This window comes from Larimichthys crocea, chromosome X, assembly GCF_000972845.2.
Source record: "Larimichthys crocea isolate SSNF chromosome X, L_crocea_2.0, whole genome shotgun sequence".
Classification (NCBI taxonomy): Eukaryota; Metazoa; Chordata; class Actinopteri; family Sciaenidae; genus Larimichthys; species Larimichthys crocea.
Window position 1 is genome coordinate 20320091 of NC_040020.1, and position 20147 is coordinate 20340237.

At 38.4% G+C, this 20147-nt stretch overlaps 2 protein-coding genes across 6 annotated transcripts in view; one reads left to right on the top strand and one right to left on the bottom strand.

The window, feature by feature from the left end:
* Positions 1-782: 782 nt before the first annotated feature.
* LOC104921560 (perforin-1) lies at positions 783-10153 on the bottom strand. Of its 4 annotated transcripts, none has more exons than XM_027283112.1 (3): positions 10133-10153; positions 2464-2999; positions 783-2220 (listed from the first exon to the last, which is right to left on the bottom strand). In XM_027283112.1, exons 2-3 carry the CDS (start codon positions 2997-2999, stop codon positions 1026-1028), a joined length of 1731 nt encoding a protein of 576 aa, XP_027138913.1. In that variant the 5' UTR covers positions 10133-10153; the 3' UTR covers positions 783-1025. The 4 variants fall into 4 exon arrangements, with proteins under 4 accessions (XP_027138913.1, XP_019129384.2, XP_027138914.1 ...); XM_019273839.2 differs by lacking the exon at positions 10133-10153 and adding an exon at positions 7727-7780; XM_027283113.1 differs by lacking the exon at positions 10133-10153 and adding an exon at positions 4506-4526.
* A 127-nt stretch (positions 10154-10280) lies between these two features.
* LOC104921557 (testis-expressed protein 2) overlaps positions 10281-20147 on the top strand; it is a 29698-nt gene continuing 19831 nt past the window's right edge. For both annotated transcript variants that reach the window (XM_019273897.2, XM_019273898.2), the window contains exons 1-2: positions 10281-10484; positions 11020-11111. The gene's annotated coding sequence lies outside the window, so the exon portion shown is untranslated. The remainder of the gene's footprint in view (positions 10485-11019; positions 11112-20147) is intronic.

Genomic DNA, 20147 nt, shown 5'->3' on the forward strand with positions numbered 1-20147 from the left:
CTTTCTCTTCCTTTATTTAGGGTTTCCATTGCTCGCCCTCTACAAAATTGTATGACTTTGTGGGGTTGTTACATGCATTTCTTTTAGATATAACCAAATAATCGTGATAATGTGCTGATTAGAATAGTTTTGTCATTGCATTAAACTGCTGATTAAGGATCAGTTTTAGTCCTTTAGTCCTTACTTCTATTTAATATTTATTGGGAGGATGAAATGTGAAAATTCTGCCAAATCCCAGAAAACAATATTTGACCTGTTTCATACAGTATTGTGATTAAAGGGAAGGTCATTTGAAATTATAAATGCTGACTGATCAAAAATATTTCCAATCTGTTTATTTTTAATTTAATGCAAGAGCTATTTGTGAGCATGGGTAAATTTCAAGTAAGTAATTTAATTTTATGTCTGTACAGCAAACATTATATATTATTATTATTATTTATTTTATTTTTTTATTTTTAATATACTTTTTTTTTAATTTAATGCAAGAACTATCAGTACACATGAGTAAAGTTCAAGTAAGTAATGTACTGTTATATCTATAGTGCAAACAGTGAAAAAAAAATTCAGAAAGAGAAACGGTTCATGTTAAAGTTATAATCATATTGTTATGGTAAGTATAATATTATAACAAAATTATTTGTATTGGTTAGATATTTGACTATTTTGGGTGGTTGGTTTGTAGTCTATATGGATTTATGAGTATCCATTTCAATGTTACACATAAACGATATAATTACACAGTATTTTAGAGAAAACATGAAATAAGACAGACACCTGTGTTGTCTTTGTTGATGCTTTATTGGCAGATTAACTAACAAGAAAGAAGCAGAAGAAAAGGGAGAGTATCAAACACAATTTCTCACAAAAACATTTTGGATTCAATTTGAGAAATTGACAACATATGTAATTATTTTCTGCAAACAGAAAAAACAAAGAAAGATGAGAGCAACAGTGCAAAAGATGCTATTAACTACATGTGAGATTATCTTCAAATCAAATCCTTATTCTTTCATCATGCCATCTCATTTCAACAGCTCACCTTCACCTGAATGACTGATTGATTTATCATACTGCTTCTCCACCTCTCCAACAAGGACACCATTTCTGGTATAGAAGATCTTGGCCAGAGAGGGACTCATGGGGGATGGTATGTACTCCTGACATTGGTCACCACTGAGACTTGGTGCACACTCGACTATGTACGAAAAGAAGAAGGTTCCATGATTTAACATGCAGCTGTCTGTCACCTTCCCACTACGCAGATCAAATGAACACTTGCCAAGTAGATCACTGTTCCAGTAAGTATCCTCATCATAAACCCTGAACGTAAGTTTGTTTTTCATGTTGATGGTTATAGGCCCAAATTCAAATACCTCCCGCCATCTAGGATTGTCATTGTTACTTATGATAACAGTGCGCTTTATCTGATCACCATATCTGACCTCAACTGAACCATCTGTCTGAGTCCACTTGTCACCATACAGACCCTGTGCATAGAGCTTAAAGACCTTTAACGTTGCAAGACCTTTCCCAGCAGGACAACAGTTTGACTTGATATTCTGAGAACCGTCACAAACACAAGCACAAGGATCCCTTTTGCTGGATCTGTGTCCAATCTTACAGGTTTCTGAGCATTTTTTCAACACCGCATTTTTCATGATGTACTTCTCCACCTCTTGCTTCAGTCCGGCCCTGGCAGGATGACCACTTGGCAGAATCATGTGGATGGGCTTTAAGTTGTATCGGACCACATCAGGTGTGTTCTTCAGTGACTCGAGCCAGCTGTAATAGATGGAGGGGTTTGATTGTGCTTCAAAAAGAATATCAGCGCCGTTGATGTTTCCACCAGTGACCTCTGTAATACGCTCATTAAATGTGCTGCTGAAACTTTGGTGAGAGTTTAACTTCTTCTTCTTTGCCTGACAGTGTTCGTACATGGCATTAATGCTGGCTGTTTTTGCAAAGCTAGCAGAGGCCTCGACAGACAAACAGTCACTGACTTCTGTTGCAGACAGTCCACTCATGGTTGCCTCACAGGTCCTGACAGAAGTGATTGCTTTTATTTCTCCTCCCAGAGACACTTGTGTGATGTAATGTGTACCATATGTGTCGATCAGATCGCGATATGAGAGTGCTGTTTTACATGAATACGAAGGAAGAGAGTTCACTGCTGATTCAAACTCATGACTCAGTGGAGGGTTTGTTGCCAGTCTGTAGCTGTGAAGCACAGGGATAAAACAAGTTACAAAAAAATAACAATATTGTTTCATTCAGAGGTTACAGTTGCTATTCATTATTTGTCAGATACTGTGCATCTTGATATTTATTTTATTTAGCACACTCATGAAATAACTACAGTACTGAGACATCAGATAAGCTAAAATTAAATGTTGCTTTCTTCACTGAATAAATAAATTCAGAGTTAATGATGCAAAGATAAATAACTGTCTCCAAACTCACCGGTAGAAGCTACAGAAGACAGAATGGCGAAAGAAGGCGTATCGGTCTTGTTTTGACTTTTGCATGCCAAAAGTAGCGTCTTTGGAGTGGGAACCTCCTAAGCCAACCCCAACAGTGACAGAAGGGTCTACAGGGATTTCAAGGCCAATTTTCCAATCATTGGACACCGATGATGTGGAGTCATTAACAAGCGTTTCGACAGAATCATAGACTGTACTGGAGACCTTTAAACTGCACTTCGGGAGGGTTCTCCAGTCCACCACAGAAACTGGGATCTTCTGCTTGTCACCCTTCATGTAGCTGTTTTTGTAGAGCCGGCAAGTGTTATTACCAAGATTCCATGTTTCAGTGTCGATGACATAGGCACCTTTCCGCTCCATTGTGACGATGTCAAAGCCTTCTCCACCCAGATTGTAACCAGGGACAAAGTGAGCCTTTTCACACTCCTGTGGGGTACCAATGAAGCGCAAACTGGATGGCTGACACAGAGGACTCCATGCCCAGCACAGGAGCATGAAATGCCACAGCCTTGCCATCTGAAAAGTTAATGAGATGAAATGAGATAAGATAATGGACAGAATCAGTTAAACAATGTAAACTTTAAAATCTAAACTTTAAACCTTAAGAGGATTGCAATGTGCTAATGAACAGGATGAACTCAAACTGTTCATTTTCATATAGATAACATATTTCATATATAGATAACTCAGGGGTCTTACCGTGGCTGCTGACAGCAAGCTCTGTTCAGTAACTTACACTATCTGACTTTTGTTATAGTACTGATTTGGAGGTGGAGTCTTGTGATTGTGAGTCTCACACATTTAAATTTACATGCTTTAAAAATGTGTGACATTCTCACCATATTTAAATGAGAGATACGATGAAATGTAAATGGCCACTAGGGGAAACTGTGTTTTATAGGAACATCTCTAAGTGAATCAAATTGTCTTATTGAAATAACAATAATGCACACAGCTTTTTTATTGTCTAACAAAACTCCTTAGCATTAGTCCCTCTTGAACTGCTGTCGACCAATTCATGCAACTTTTTTTTTTTTTAACAGATCAATTTCTCATGACAAAAACAACTAGACAAGGACATGGAAAAATCTTGACACAAATACAGAAACCAATCACTGAGAAGCAATATCATTGGTGGAGTCATGTGATTGTCATTCTCACACTTACTAAATTTACATGCTTTAAAAGGTGTGACATTTGTACTTCCTTCAAACCATATTAAAGTGAGAGATAACTTATTATTATTTATTTGCTGTTCACCTGTCAGCAGTAGTCCCTCCTGAACTGCTGCCCACCAACTCATGCAATAACTTTGCTCATTTTTTTACATATGAAATTTTCATGATTAAAAACATGAAAAAACAGAAATAACTGGACAAGGACATGGAAAATTCAGTCAAAACCCTTTAGAAAGAAATCACTGAGAAGCAATATTATTGTAGATGGTGTCCAAGAGGCAAAGGGTGAAAACCGAAATAAAAGTGCAAGTAATACTCAGAAATAAATTGGACCTGAATGTAAAGGATATTGAAATAAAACAGTCCATAGAAAGTAGGCCAAGACAGAATATAGTTAAAGTCCTGCGTGACAAGTGTAAGCAGACAAGGATAGGAATTTTGGTGTGGTCCTTTTTAGTGAAACAACATTCATCTGAGCAATAAAGCATCAAAATTTTTGATTTTGGTATTAGAGGATCTCATTCAATAGAGTTGACCACAAAATAGTGCTCAACAGACATTGAAAACATTAGTAGGACTTTCCGGCTCTATGCTAAATTGGTTAAAATCACATTTACAGGATAGGAACCACTTTGTGTCAATTGGCAATAATGAATCTGAAAAAAAGCAAAAATCACATGTGGACTACTGCAACTCCTGCCCTGCTGGATCCCATCTGATATTCAACATCAATGTTTTCCCACTCAACTCCTCTTCTCTGCTCACTGTACTGGCTCCCAGTTGCAACTCGTATCCAGTTCAAGGCAGATCTTACAGGGCAGTGAGGGGAATTACTGCTTCTTACCTTTAAGCCATGGTTGAAGTCTACACTCTGGCACACATGTTATGGACAGCAGAGTCACTGCCTGTCTTTCACCACAACAAAAAAAACATGCATATTCAGGTCAAAAGAGGTGATTCAGCAGTATGAGCTCTAACGAGCCTAATTAAGGATATGCTATACCTGGCCTACCTCTGACAGCAGGAGACATGGAGGAAGCTGACCTTTTCGTCTTTTTTTTTTTAGCGATTATGGCAGACAATACTTGGCTGGTGCTTATAGCCCACCTCATGACTTCTCTCCTTCAACTAAATGCTTCCTTCAATTATTCAGAATTTTTATCACTGTGATGTGAGTATTATATGATAGATATATGCATTATTAAATTCTTTGGAGACTTCTAAAAATGAGCGTCTGAACCAGGGACTCTTTATATGTGTCATTATATTAGTGTTGTCATGTATTTGTACATTTAGAAGCATTTTTAGGAAGTTGTTTTTACTTTGGCTGTCTATTTCAGTTTTTCTGACAAAAAGATAATTTATGGGTAACAAGAAAACATTTATAGACAATATAAATAACTGGTGATTCAACAATAAAATGCTTGGTAGTAGAGATAGCAATCATGAATAAAGACAGTGACAGTCATCTCCAGAGATGAGGACTTCCTGTGTCACACAGTAGAATTGTGCTCTCCGTCAGTGCTGCAAGTTTGCAGATGCATCCCACTTTCAAATACAAAACAGTCTATTCTTCAGTGTATTATTATATATATAATAATGTGCTAGTTCAAACTCAAATTAAAAATAATATAATATTATTTTTTTAAATATAAAATCACAAAGTACACATTCTTTATACTGTTAGTATGGTACTCCCTGTTCACCTAACATATGAACCAACATGTGACATGTTTGACTTTGTTCATCCACTTGAAAAAGGAAGATTTGTTTTGCGGTAGATTTACTGCAATTAAGTATCGCCTCACAATATTAAAAGATGCTATTGTTAGTATTATATATAAGAATAAACTTAATTCAAGGCCTTTGATATTCAAGCCATGCAACACACAATAATGTTAATTCATGTCTATATAGTTTTGATTTCCATTTGCACTGATGACCATTGTGCATGTGCCTCCTGTTGATTTGTGTAATTGTTATATGAAACTTTAGTTTAAACGTCGAGAAAAAAGTTACACAATATATTGAGTAAACCGTCATTCAGTTACTGTAAAGAACCACACAATTATCTTTGCAGGTTTAGCGCCTTAAAATCTGTTTAATGAGATTTGTTTTCATTTTGGCATCTACGTTCATTAGAACAATCCTCATTCTATACCTATTATGACTGTGAGAAAACAATTAAATATATCAGAAATATGGTTCTTAGAGTAAAAAAGTACAAATAATTCAGTTTAGATCAGTGACAGACATCTCAAGAAATGCATACAAGACTTCCTGTGTCATAGTAGATCTGTGCTCTCTGCCAGTGCTGCAAGCTTGCAGATGCACCTCACCTTAAAATACAACAAACCAATCTCTAAACGTATATACTGCAAGATGTGTGAAATGATCGCAAAAGTTTCTCGTATGTAAGACACAATTAACCCACATGAATGTGGAATATTCATAGCAGCCCTGCAAAAACACGCAAAAGTTCACACATTTGGTGTTTGTTCAGCTCATCTCATTTACAGTTTGTGGTCGAGCCCTTTAACTAGAATGAGGAAGTATGCATTTTATTTTATTTATTATTACTTTATGATTTTATTTAGTTATTTATGTTTTGTGCACCACTCTGAAAGCATTAAAACAATTATTATTACTTTTTTTTTGAACAATTAACAATTTTATTACTTTTATTGATAAAATTATTTAAGGCCTCTTGGTAATGATTATCAAGTATAAACAAAAATACATTTCAATTTCAGGAAATATTTCTTGTCATTTCCCCATTAAAACCATGGATGAAAATCTTTTAGATTAAGACTTACGAGTGTTCAATTGTCAACAGGCAGCAATGATATATTATAATTCACAGACTAGAACATATGGTAATTAACACAATAAGTATGTTTATTCATAAAATTGTGATGAAGGTTTGACAGTTGGATGATACAGACACTGCTTCTGTGTTTATTAGGTTAATGTTCACCCTCTGCTACTGCTCTGTCAGTTCTACAGGCAGTTTCAGTCTCGACTCAAATATTCCGGGGCCTCTGAAATGTTGCAGTTAATATAATTACCACAGAGAGGCACTAGTTTCACGCAGAACTGATTAGAATGATTTTCTCTGTGCAAGATTTATTAAACTATTATTTATATTGTTTCATTTAGAAGTCATTGGGGTAAAATACATATGTAATTAAAAAGACAGGTTTAATGTCTGGCAATAAAAAACACCTTTTTGTGTTGTAAAGCTGAAATGCTATCTAGTTCCCACAATGCAGTTTTGTGGATTTTTATTACAACTAAATGTGACTAAATGTGATTAATATGACTAATATCAATACAAACCACCAATAAACACATCACAGCCATGATTCTGTAGCAGCAGGTTACCACTGTCTATGAGGGATTGTCTGTCTTTGTGGAGTGTGTCTTCTCCTATCTGTCAAAAACAGAAGTTTTTGAACTTGAGCTGTGTGACACGAGGGAATTGATGTATCCCCCGTCTATTTATAACACAGAGAGCAGGTGTGCCGATACACAGAGGCAAAGTGATTGGTTGGGATCCTCTGAGGACTCACTTTTGTTAATACACACACAGAGAACGAGAGAAAGAGAAAGACATGCATGTACAATAAATACACACATAAACTGATCTACAGTGATAGGTTCTGGATGCACATTCATATGTATGCAAGATAAAAGCCATTCCCATGCATACATATATTCAAACAGTAAATGATTTACAGCTTGCTGCTGGCACCTACAGATAGCCAGACAATGCTTATTTCTATCCAAACAGCTCAAACACATTTCCAAGTGTTGTCAAATGAAAAGGGAGACATGCTCTTCACAGTATCAGCTTTTCTCCCCTGAGGGTAGAGCAGACTCACACCTACAACCACAACCAGATCCTCTGCAACACTCAAATGATCTACAGCACTCAACAAATCAACGGAACTTGTCCAAACAGACAACTACCCATGACCACATTTTATTTCTCAAACAATAATGTCAAAATGGTCAAGTACAGCCTGGTAGGAAGATGAATCTGTACCCACAGGAGTTTATTACCTCAGAAAAAGGAACTGCATTTCATGAGAACCAAGGGTAGGAGGAAGGTAGCTCTGTTTGCATATGCTTTTTATTGTGGTCATTTGCACCTAGCTCCAGTGAGACTGAAAGCACTGCTGCAACCTCAAAAAGGAAGTAGGCGAGGCCTTTTTTGACAGTGACGGTGCTACAAAATATATTCCAAGAGATACTATTTTGAAGTTTTACTTTGTATGTAAACAGGATGAAGCTCTGGTGAACAGAACAGAGAGAAGACATGTTTTTGATGAAACCCGCCTTTTCAAGTGAAGATTTATCTGAGGTGACTGTCTCCATGGACTTGTACTGGGCTGTCGTTCAGAACTAAACATCAGCTGGATATTTTTGGAGACAATACTTGCTGGTTGACAAAGAATTACAGGATTTTCTCAAAATAAATCTAGAGGAACTGAATTATTATTTGACACATCTAAGGATATTTTGTCTTCTTGGATACTGGATCACTTACATCGAAGACAATGCCTGTGATTGTACTAGAGGCCAGAGACTTCACCAGTCCCCTTTTTTTGGTGCGGACATGGGCAGTCTTATCTGGCTGTACCACTTTCAGTCTTGTGGCCTCGCTGGACCATTCAGAGTTAAATCAAAATCAACCAAACCTCGGCCAGGACAGGTTCAGGATCTTCTGCATGTTTATCTGGTGCTTCTTTTTCACCCTTACACTCCTCATCCACATTCTCAGCGTCATCCAGTTTCACAGCCTCATCCCAATATCCTGGAAGAACCTGACTATGACAGTGGCAGTCTTAGGCACCCTGATGTGTTTCAGTGCCTCTGTGATTTTCCCTTGGATCATCATGGATCATCAAAAGCTGTCAGCACTCTCTGTGGCAGCTGCTGTGGCCTCCTGTCTCACCTTCCTGGCCTACACCTTAGAGTCTTATGTTCTTTGCACCCAAGCCCATGAACAAAGAGGCTACATGGGCAGCATGCCTGGCCTCCTCAAGACACTTCAACTCTGGGGAGGCTGTCAGATGATACCCCTGGTTGTGGAGGCGGTTGTGGAGGCGATTGAGGAGGCGGTCGTCACGTCGACTAATAAAGACGCTAGTTGGCAGCCATGGGTCTCCAGCATATCATACAGCATCTGTATCCTCATGTCTCTTGTGACACTGGTGGTAATATTAGGTGACTTTGCCGGGCGATGTTTTCTACCTTTCGACAGATTTTTGGCTGGCTTCAGTCTGATTGGGGTGTTACTCTACATGGTGGCCACAGTGATTTGTTTCACCAAGATACTGCAGCTGACAGACCCCAGAGGACTAAACCAGGACAAAAGAGCACAACTGGTTATCATTGAAACAGTGGTTGCCAGTATTACACTGTTAGCTTATACAGTGGACTTTGCCTTCTCCATTAAACTGTTGTGTGACAGGAGTCATGCATGAAATAGCACATTCAATGTACTGCATGTGAAATTCAACTTGTATAGCCCTGAAAAGATTATGAGAAAATTATGTTTTAGGCAAGTGTGTAAAAGTCAAACTGAATGGACGTCGCTGTTAACTAATGCTGTGTAATCATCATTATCTATCTAGATCTATGGATTGCTAACTTATAAGACTTACAAAAAGGAGTTTATACAGTATATTAAACTGATCACGCTGTACTGCTGCCATGATTTCTCCAAATAAGACAGGTTTAACTGACGTGGGAAAGAGTAATGTGACATTTATGGTGCGGTTCAGATTGACACACATACTGTACAACCACTAAACACGGTTATATGACAGGTATCCTTTATGGGCGTAATAACGTGGTGTAGCTGAAGTTTAAAATACAAAGTGTTGATCAACATATCATTTAGAATATAGACTGTAATATGAACAACCAATAATAAAAGTATCATTTTTTTTATCACTGAAAGATCCTGATGTTTTCAATTTTAATGTGTTTCTTTCGGATCTGCAAATCAAGCTTACATTGGCCTCAATTTAGAGACAGAGAACAGTTTCAATTCACTAACACTAGGTGGCAACACTCTCTTATAGCATGTGCGCCTATTTAAATCACAGAACTGGCCTTTAAATGTAGAATAAATTTAATGTTTTCACACGGCTGAAATGCACTGGTCTTAACAAGGTTTTCAATTTAAAGTTTTTAATCCGACAAACCATAAGCTTTAATATAAACAGTTTATTTACTATATAACTGTGGTTTATTCGCATACACATACAAAGATAAGTTGATAAACCTGGTCAAAACATTAGAAAATGTAGGTTTTGGATGGCAAGCTTTTGATTTGACAAGGGTTCAAAACCTGAATTACATTACTTTACGTTTTTTTATTGCTCTTTTTTTTCCATTCATAAGACAGACAGCAAAAGACAACACCGTGATAACTTCTTTACATGTTACACTGTTTACCTTCTCACATCTGCCTCATCTGTTCTCCAGGCCACAAAAGACGCTCTGTCGAAAAATCAATCGTCAACCGTCAAACCCATGGTCAAACCAGTTCTCCCGCTGCTCGGTATCGATTGCTCTGGCCTCGGTGGCGTTTTTTTTTTTTTTTTTCTTTAAGGAACTGAGGCCAGTTAGTCAGTTGTCAACAGGCTGCGCGAGGAAACGAGCCGTTGGTTCGACTTGGTACGTGGAGCTGAAAACACGAACGCGTCGCGAGGAGCCTTTGACCCGTGTGAGAGTTCAGTTTTGGTCGGTGCATCCAGATAAAAAAAAGAAAAAAAAAGAAAAAGAAACATGAAGTCTCCCGGACACGGTGAGCTATCTTTGACTCGCCTCTTTTTCAAACATTCTGCGAGTTTTTGGTGACACTGCCTCGGCCAGCAGGGACTTTAAAACACATTCAGTTTGTAGCGAGCTAGTTTTCCTTTTCTACACTTCAACGTGGAGGCATGTTTAATAATTAATACCTACACATAAAGTCTGTCAGTTGACGTTGTTGTCGTTATCTTACCTGCATCATAAGACGGGCTGCTTTTAGTCGTTGTTAGGTTTGGGCTGACAAGTCTCTGTTTAGACCACGTTAGCATTTTATTAGCCTATATTTTTACTGCTACGTAAAATGGTTGTTATTATTTGCCATATGGTGAGTCCTCAAGCATTGTACACAAACACAAAGACTACCAATACAACTGTTTACCCTCTAAGAAATATATACATATATACACACACGCATGTGTATAATGTAGATATTTAAATGTATACATATGCATGTACATTGTCAGTCTTTCTGGTTGTGTTTTTACATCTGTAATGATTTCCCTTTTCCTTGCTGCTAATGTGTTTCTCAGAAGCCCCCTGAGCACCATGAACATGTGAAACTTGACTCTCCAGCAGGCAGATGAAAGTCCCAGGCTGGATTGAATGGCAGTAAGGATACAAGGTAAGCACTTTGCCAGTAAATTTGAACTCATTATCGATCGGTTTCCTGAGCTACAAATGACCTTTAGTGAGGGCAAAGTCGAGAAAGACAGAGGGTGGGTGGACAAACACGGCTCAGGAGAATGGAGATCAGTGTGGGGATGCACAACAACCAGTGTATACAAATGATTTCAGGGTTTGAAGCAAACGTTAGCGAAATATCAAATCCATATGTGGTGATATTTTCTAACCTGAAGGAACACAGAGAGCCATTGTGGTAAAAGAGATTACAAAATATCCTCTTAGTCATAACTGCGAAGAGCAGGATTGACGTTTTTGTTTCAAGCACCAGCTCGAACTGCACGTAAACACAGCCGGTGATGCTGGTGCATGAAGCCTTTGTAAAACTCTCAAGCGTGGCTTCTACAGTACTGACTGTCCAACGCCTTTTAGAAACCCTCAGACCCTCGAATGAGAGGTGAGTTGTTTTGTACTCAAACTGTTTAGAAATAAATGCCAAGGCTGTCCCCTGAAGGGTTAGCCTACAGTTACACTTCAGGGCCTACAAGTAAAAGCCCTGAAGTCTGGATGGTTAAAGTCAATAACAGCAAGATGTTTTACAGGTTTCTTTGCACACATTGACCCCCAGGTATGTTTAAAATGTTAAGTAACTTGCTACGCAAGGTTTCTTTCTCTTCCCATTTAACCAGTTTCTGTCTCTTTAGTGGCCCTGAGTGGTCTTTCTAGTTTTGATTGTCTCAGTTTTCATTTTTGGCATGTAGCTGTTGCTCTTAGAGACAAGCATGAAAGACAGACGGGCAGAGTTCAGCGTGTCCTATGGGAATTTCAGCATGTCACAATAGTGTTACAGGGCACAAAGCTACAGCTGCTGCTTTAATAGGCTTTGATGTCTTGGAGTGAGAGTCATGTAATGATGATTTATTGATTCCTATATCTGCTGAAGGGATTTACACCCTCATACCACCGGACGATGGTCTAGTACTACATGCTAGACCGTGTTTGTTCCCTTTTGTGTCTCCATATCCTCATAATAATTTATTTAACATGATCATTTGCAGGTCTCATGTATATTTCTACACTATTCTGGTCCTGAGTCTTGCACTCCTACAGTATTCTCTCTGTAATGCTATTGTCTTCCCTAATTTCTTCTCTTAATGTCTTGTTTAGTTAGGAAAACTGTTTAGTCAACAATACATAATAAACAAGGATCAGATTTGCATAAAACAGGATTTACCAGATCTTGCGTATAGACTACACTTCTTTCTGAGTAACTATTGTAAAAGCTGTAATCCAGGTGATTGGAGCAGACATCCTATAAATATCAAGGACAAGAGACTTTATCTAATAATTCAGCAATCACTTTAAAATTTAAGAGAGGTCTGCAATGACTTGTAAGGCTGCAACAACACTAAAGTCGGTTTATAAGCTGGCATTTACACTCCCCATGTATGCCTTAATGTCTTTTTTTGTTTTTGCAAAAAAACAACAACAATAATGCAAAGAGTAACATGTCATTGCATCGAACATTACTTTTATTAGATTATGTGAATCAAAACTACTAATCTACTAAATTTTGTGGTTCTCTAAAACATGGCGCTGCTTTTCAATAGGTCATATTAAATCCACAAAGCAAATATTTTTTACATTAGGTGAGAATACATGTAGCTAAAATGGCAGTGCCTGAATAGCAAAAATGCAGATGTGTGCGTTAGAAAAATGGTTCATGGCCAGTTAAAAACAACCTATGTTTTGGGAAATTGACACTAACTAGTTACCAGACATCAGTGGATGACCAGGGGGGAAAATATGGAGTCATACTAAGTTGAATGAATTACCTACAGAAAATAACAAGAGTTTTTAATATTGTCTTGCTGACCGTATGGCAACAAAATTGAACTTGGAGCCTTTTTTAGTAGTTGCTTCATCCCCTACTAATCATAATCATTGATTTAAAAAAGTGTAGGCTGGGACATTTATACAGTAAGGATGCATAAGCTGTATGAGGCTTTGGCTTGACATACACACTTCATTCATTGTTTTTGTGTTGATTATAAAAGACAAATTCATAAGATTTGTTGATCATGAAAAGCTAAAATAATCCTTTACCTGACATCTGTCACAGATAAGAGACCGCACCGGCACACCGTGTTTGCTTAGCTGTCATTTTAGAGAGGGCGAGTGATAGAGGAAGGTATCTGTTTGTTAGACACAGGAAACAACAAAAACAGGATTTGAAGGCCTGTGAGAGACAGAAGGAGGTTTAGGGAGCAGCAGGTGCGGTGACCTTTCACCAGTGCTATTTTCCTCAAATGCTCGTGTCCTATTAATCTTTTCACGCTGAGATGAGGAACATGGGCTTCTTATCATACTCTGCGTAGGAATTGGCCTACACCCCTGTTGACTGTACACCTGTTCGTAGCTTTGACTCACTTTGTGGCCTTCCAAGCTCTCACCGGGTTGAACCTATTTTTATAAAACTGAAATTTTCATATTTTGGTCAAGCTTCTGTGAAAGCGTTGACCATCTGTGATGAAATAAAAATGTATCTGTATAGCCCTTTCTGGGACAGCGATATGGAATTAACATGACAATTGGACTACCTTGTACTTACAAGGTATGTTCATACCATTGCTGAAACTGATCTCTTACCTTCACAATGGCCCATTACAGTTTTTAAAGAAGGCTATTATATATTGCTCAAACATAGTACAGTACTTTTCCGGTGTGATCTGTTTTTACCTCTGATCCACACCCAAGAGATAAGACACTTTCCTGCAACTAAATTTCAGTTTGCCTCCTCTCATGTGCAAAATCTTGTTTGGTTTTTGGCTCTTGAACAGTAAACATGTCACAGTTCTCAGGCTTATTTAGATTAAGGTAAAAATAACCCAGCTTTTAATTTAATTAGCAAATGTCGGTAAGTGCCTTGCTTCAGGGTTCCTTGCTCACGGCTTGTTCAACCAATGTTGTCACGCTCCTTTAAACAAGTCAGCATTTCTTTGTTTGATTAACAGAATTTAAGGTCAGACAGGCGAATGTCTTTTTTGTTCATCAACACTGGCCCAGCTTGGCACAGTTAGCAATTCTGACAACAATGCAAAGGCAATAAGCCTAGCCTATTGTCACATGAGTGTGTGCTTGTGGAGGCAACTTAGTTTTTATCAGAGCAATCTAGGGCTTTGTTAGACATGTGATCTTTCCAGAATTCCACACAGGGGTGTGTCTGTCGATGAAGAAGTATTTTTAGATTTTTGTAGACATCTGTGACGTCTGACAGTAAGATACTGGTAGTACAGTGCAACATATAAGGACATAAGCAGCCATTAACAGTTTTCCTTGTCTATAATAATATCTGCAATTCAAAGTTCAATATACTTGTAAGCCTTTTGTTATGTGGCCTAGTTTTGCCTCTCCTGAGCTTCCTGCTCATTCATGCAGGTGCTGGCAAACATCATTGCTGTTGCAGACAGGTGCTACTCCCTCGCATATCCAACCACTGAAATAATGACCATTACTGAGACATCAGGAGAATGTGTCAGCCAGAAACGTCTACAGGCCTGTTTTCAGGTGCTGTCTCCATTGTGCACTGACAGTACCATTCATCCGACTGCCGTCATAATAATCACTACCAGAGGAAAGAGACAGAGGCGAGGTGGGAGGTGGGAAGATGTATAAATATAACCTAGTCTATAAATGTTACTTCAGGGTTTCTCACTTGATTGAAGCTGAAACATTATTCACAAAGCTCCAATGCATTCACACAGCCAACATTTTGTGTGAGAGCAAGGATGCGGAGGAAAACATGAGATGTCTGAATATCAGTGAATCCATTTGCTGTGTTAATTTGAGCCCCGAGGAATTATGTAGCTGTCTTTTTATAAGATTAAAGCCACTTCTTATAAATTTTAAGCAGTTCTTCACCATGATCTACAAGACAGAGCATTTCAGTCTCCCGTGAGCCGTTCTTACACTCGATAACAGTGTAATCTTTTGTCTTTACAGTTTGGTTGAGAAATGCTTTCCCCAGTTCTCTTCACTTTGTCCAACAATGAAAAATGTTTCTGTTTGAAAAGTTGTTTGTTTTATACATGAACTAAATGTTCAGCTCCACCACCTGTTCTCCTGGTCAGTGTTATCATCAAGCCCTGCTGCTGTCTTGGGTGGCATGAAAATGTAATTACAGATAAGGCAGAAGAAGATTCTTTTGTTTTGTCACAACCATACTGACTGCTGGATTATTTAATGTGTCTGTTGACACTTTACATGTGCTGGGAACTGGGACAAAGCAGGAAGTTGATCCAGCTCTCCCGTGGGTTTGACCAGATGTGGCTAACTGGGCAAATGGCTGCCCCAAGGCCTGGAAGCAGACTGTGGTTTGGCTCACTACACCATCCCCATGTTCTTGTGCTAGTTTGAAAGCTTAGTTTCACTCTGACTTGTTTTTGGATGAATCTTTTGGTGCCTAGAAGCCTGTTAGGTTAACGGCCAGGGTTCAAACTTGTGCTAAGCGCAAACAAGTGTAGTACAGTGTAGTTGTTGATCATTTCTCTGTTTGTTTTTCTCTGGAATATAAACCATAACTAAACCAAGCACCAGGCCATGGCCTTATGAAAAAAGCCCTGGTTTGTCTGTAAAACATGATTACATGGTTGATCTCTTGCAGTCAATAGAGACAGAGATCTTAACTCCTGATTGTTCCTATAACCAGTGCCTTGTTTTTTAATGACTGACTTGTTTTTAAGATATGTACATGTGAGAGTATAGATAGAGGCTAAATGAGGCGAATAGTTAAAATAGCAATGGAAGAATTAAACTAAACTAGAACTACATTTACAGAAGAACAAAACAAGCTCAAATGTCTGCTTTGAAAACTAGTGCTGTTTAAAAAACTCATCACAGTTCTTTAGTTTCAAACCAAAAAAGATGTGTCTGCCTGTCTGTGAGGCAGTGTTCAGGTTGACTCAGTCAGTATCTGTAATCGGAGCAGAAAAGCAGATCCCTGTGCTTGATCTATTTTAGAGTTTTGTCACCTCTGCAGCCAAGGAGTTCATTCAAAAGTAATGAGGGCTTGTCAACAGGGTTAAGAAGTTAAGTGAGGAGTGTATTATTTACCATGAACAACGTCTGGGTCAGTGAACTGGTTTGAAAGAGGCTGGACCATACAGGGCATTAACTGGAACAAAAGGCTTATTTATGATCTTTGTAAGTAAAAAACAAGTAGTTGCATATGAGTGATCTGGGTAGCTGTGGTTGTATAAAGCTAGGGTCACTGTGTTGTAAAAGCCTACAGTCTCTTTCCCTCTGTGTTTAGTTAAATACAAGATTCTTTTTCACTTCCTGGCCTTGGTGGACGCTCTGTCACATGCTCTCCACGAGCCACTGTGTTCTCACTGTTGTGATCCACAACAGCTTAGGCATTGCAGGCAGTGACTGAGCAATCCAACAATCCTGCTGACCATTTGAAACTTGTATTCAAGACGTTACTTAAATTGAATGCTTATTTGTACTTTTGTATCTATATCCCACAAGGCTGTGTTTAATTTGCAGTTTCCTTATCCATCAGCATGACACAGCTGATTTTATGTCATGGGACAGATGCTGTGAGTTTAAAAAGTTTGTTTTTTGATTGCACATTGGTGCGTTTCTTTTTATGAGCCCCTTATTCACTCATTTCAATTCAAAAAGAGCCAGTACACAGAAGGCGCCTTGAAGATTTTACAGCAGTGATCATGAGCGAGACAACAGTATAGACTACTAGTTTATGTTTTAACTGCTGCTGTGCAAGATAACAGTGGTACTGACCTTCCAAAAGCAATAACACAATCATATTTAGTAAATGAACTATGTTATATGTTACCTTGTTTCAGTTGTTGTTCAAGTGTAAGTGTGCTCTACAGAGGAAGGCTGTGATGAGATCACGGCCTAGCATTTCAATTACCTGTCACACCAGTTTGTCAGCATTCTTGACAACAGTTTCGGTTCTGTTGGGCTTCCATTGTTTATTTGACTCCAGAACCTGGATTATAGAAGGACTCTGTGAAATGCGTTTACCATTTTACCCCACAGTCTCTTAGTCACTCAAACATGCCCCTACACACTCACACACATGCCTTTGTAATACCTAATGCAGTTAGCCACATTCAGTGCTACCATAGTGCTTTATTTCTACAGTTACAGAAACAAAGAGGGAGTGAATGAATGAGAAAAATCAAGACCCCTTACATACCGAACTCGCATAACTGGTAAAGATTATTGTTCTGTCTTTTATATTTATCACCCAGTTGAAGGATCACATAATGAGAGAAAGCTCAAACCTTCCTACCGACCCCAAAGAACTGGGCATATAATCTCTTGTGCAGATATCAGATATTTGTAGATTGTCATTGCCGTTTGGGCCAATAACTGTTAGCTACTGTAGATGCAATGTTGGCAGTAGCATTAATGTGACCACTGGGCTGTAAGACTCTTTGCAAGTCATTAGTGAATCTGTCAGTGTAAGCACAGGGAAGGCCATTACTAGTGCAAATAAACAGCAGGATTTAAAAGTGTTACTTCTTCTATTCCCTTCCTAGGCAACCTGGAAAATGCATAGTGCTCAGGGATTTCATTATGTCTTCCACCAGGGAATATGTGAGGCATGTTTGCAAGTGGCTTTTTCTCTTGGAGTTTAATCTCTGTCCTTTTAATATCCCACTGATGTCATCTGAAACACTGCTGTATGACATTTGAGATGCTCTGAGTGGGTTAGGGTTGGTGTTGTATTGGCAGAAAGTGATGGGCAGGATGACTTGCAAAAATACTCTTTTAGTTTGGTTACTGGCCTGGAAACACAGGAAACTGTCAGTTCTACTGATATTTTAGGTCCAATGTGCATTTAGAAGATAGGGACAGTAATGTGGGAAGATTTGACTTCTAAATGCCTGCTTATATTTGCTTGTGTAAACATTTACCCAGTGAAACCAGGAATCAGAAAAGATAAAAAGGCATACTGTGCAGTCTCTATGCAGACACTCTTTTTAGCCTCTGGAAACCGGACACAATATGCGTAATTGTTGTCTATTGTTGTGCACTCTGAAGGCTAGTGGTGTTCCCAAGGTGGCACATCTTTTCCCCTAGTCACATAGCAGCAATTACCCTAACAGTCCTGTTTACTATGATTCAGGGTCACTCCTAAGTGAGCTGCAAAGAGTTGTTGACTGGTATTTGCTTCCTTACTTGGTCCAAGGCCCAAGGTAGTTTGTCATACAAAATGGATTTAGTTAGACAGAATTTAATTCAGGAAAAGTGACCGATTGTTTCTGCCCTGGGCAAAGCATCATATGAGAAAGAATTCAACAGTGACGCGTGCTTGGGAAGCAGGACGTGTGAAGATTTAAAAGGAGCTTGAGCGAGAAATTCAAATCCTGCTTATGTTTTCACTTTCTCACATCTCTCCAGTTGCTGTGTAAAGTTGGTCTGCTTGTCTGACGCAACCTTCCCAACAGCGGAAATGTATGTGAAGTTTGACAATCCAAAAAGTCTTTCCTTTAAATCATTATAATCGAACAGCAGAGGTTAGTCCTAGCTTATGCCTTTTGCCCAGTTCCATGCAGTCTAGATTCAGTCTTGTATCCCCTCCTTTTGCTTACACATAGGTTAGTGTGACTTCTGTTGCCTCAGATGGATTCAGGAGTCAGTATTTTCCATTGAACTAATAACTATGGTCCTCTGAGTAACAGGAGTTATCACATCACCACGCGACTCTCTTTTTTAATGTGTTGCATGGAAAAGGTTAACCGTCTGAATGACACATGACTTACTATGAGCAGGGGTTACTTTCTTTCCTACTGAGGTCATGGAGGAGGCGGTCACATCATGAGACACTCAGTTATGCATGACCTCATCAGAAACGATGTAGAACTGTGGGTATTTTAAGGAAGCCAAGGTTTTGTTGTGCATTTAGCTATTTCTGCTTCAGTTAAGGACTTCCCAAATTTCCTATTATGACATTGTGAAATCGCTAGCAAATAGCTGTAAACTTGCACTAAATCAGTCATCCGGTGAAGAAAAAATGACATTTGCACTGCTTGCGTATTCAATCAGAAAAAGACTTTTAGTGTGTCTGGATTTACCCTGCAGTAAAAGATTCCTAAACCTTCTCTATAATGGAAAAATGAGACTAGGAAGTTTATTACATATGCTGAGTATTGTGGATGTTCTACTTGGTTAAACCTTTTTTAAGTTTCTCTATCCTTTTAAGTGTTTATATTAAACCAGATATGATAATGATAAATAAAAAATGCAAGAGCATAAATGTCTGCCTTTTTCAAAAAAGGGCTTGGGTTTCTCATGCAAGTACTTATTGTTGATTACCAACTATCTGATTTTCCTAATGCTGCGTGTGGTTGGTTTAATCATGGCATTCATAATCTCTTAGAGCTGTAATGATAAATTGAACCAATTAGGAGTGTTGATAATCGATTAATCATCAGAGTCATTTGGTATGTAAAAATGTCATGAAATGCTTTTCAGTCTCTCAAATGTGAGGATTTTGTTTCTTTCTCTGTTTAACATCTCATTAAACTAATTATTTTTAGGTTCTGGTCAGACCAAACAAGACATTTAAAGACACAAGAAACTGGAATCGCCATTTTTCACTATTTTATTTAATTTCATAGACCAAAAGATTAATCATTTAACCTTAATGTTAATGTGCAGATTAATTGATAAAGAATTAATAATTAATAGAAAGAGAATTGTTAGCTGCAATCATCTCTTAACCTTACCTATTGACTACTCTGGTCAACAAAAACAAGGCAATTGACACTGCAGTCTTAGATTGACTAATTGGCTTGTGTGCACATTCTGAGATGTGTTTTGTTGACTGGACAGCAGAGGTCAGGGGTCGTGCTCTCAGAAAACAATACCAAACATTTTCTAGAACAGAAGATTACGCATTACAAGCTGCACCAAAGACATGAAACACTTTCCGTCTAATAAGACGGCATCATCTCCTCACTCCTGGTGTGTATGGATGAAAGCAGTTACCAGTGATAGT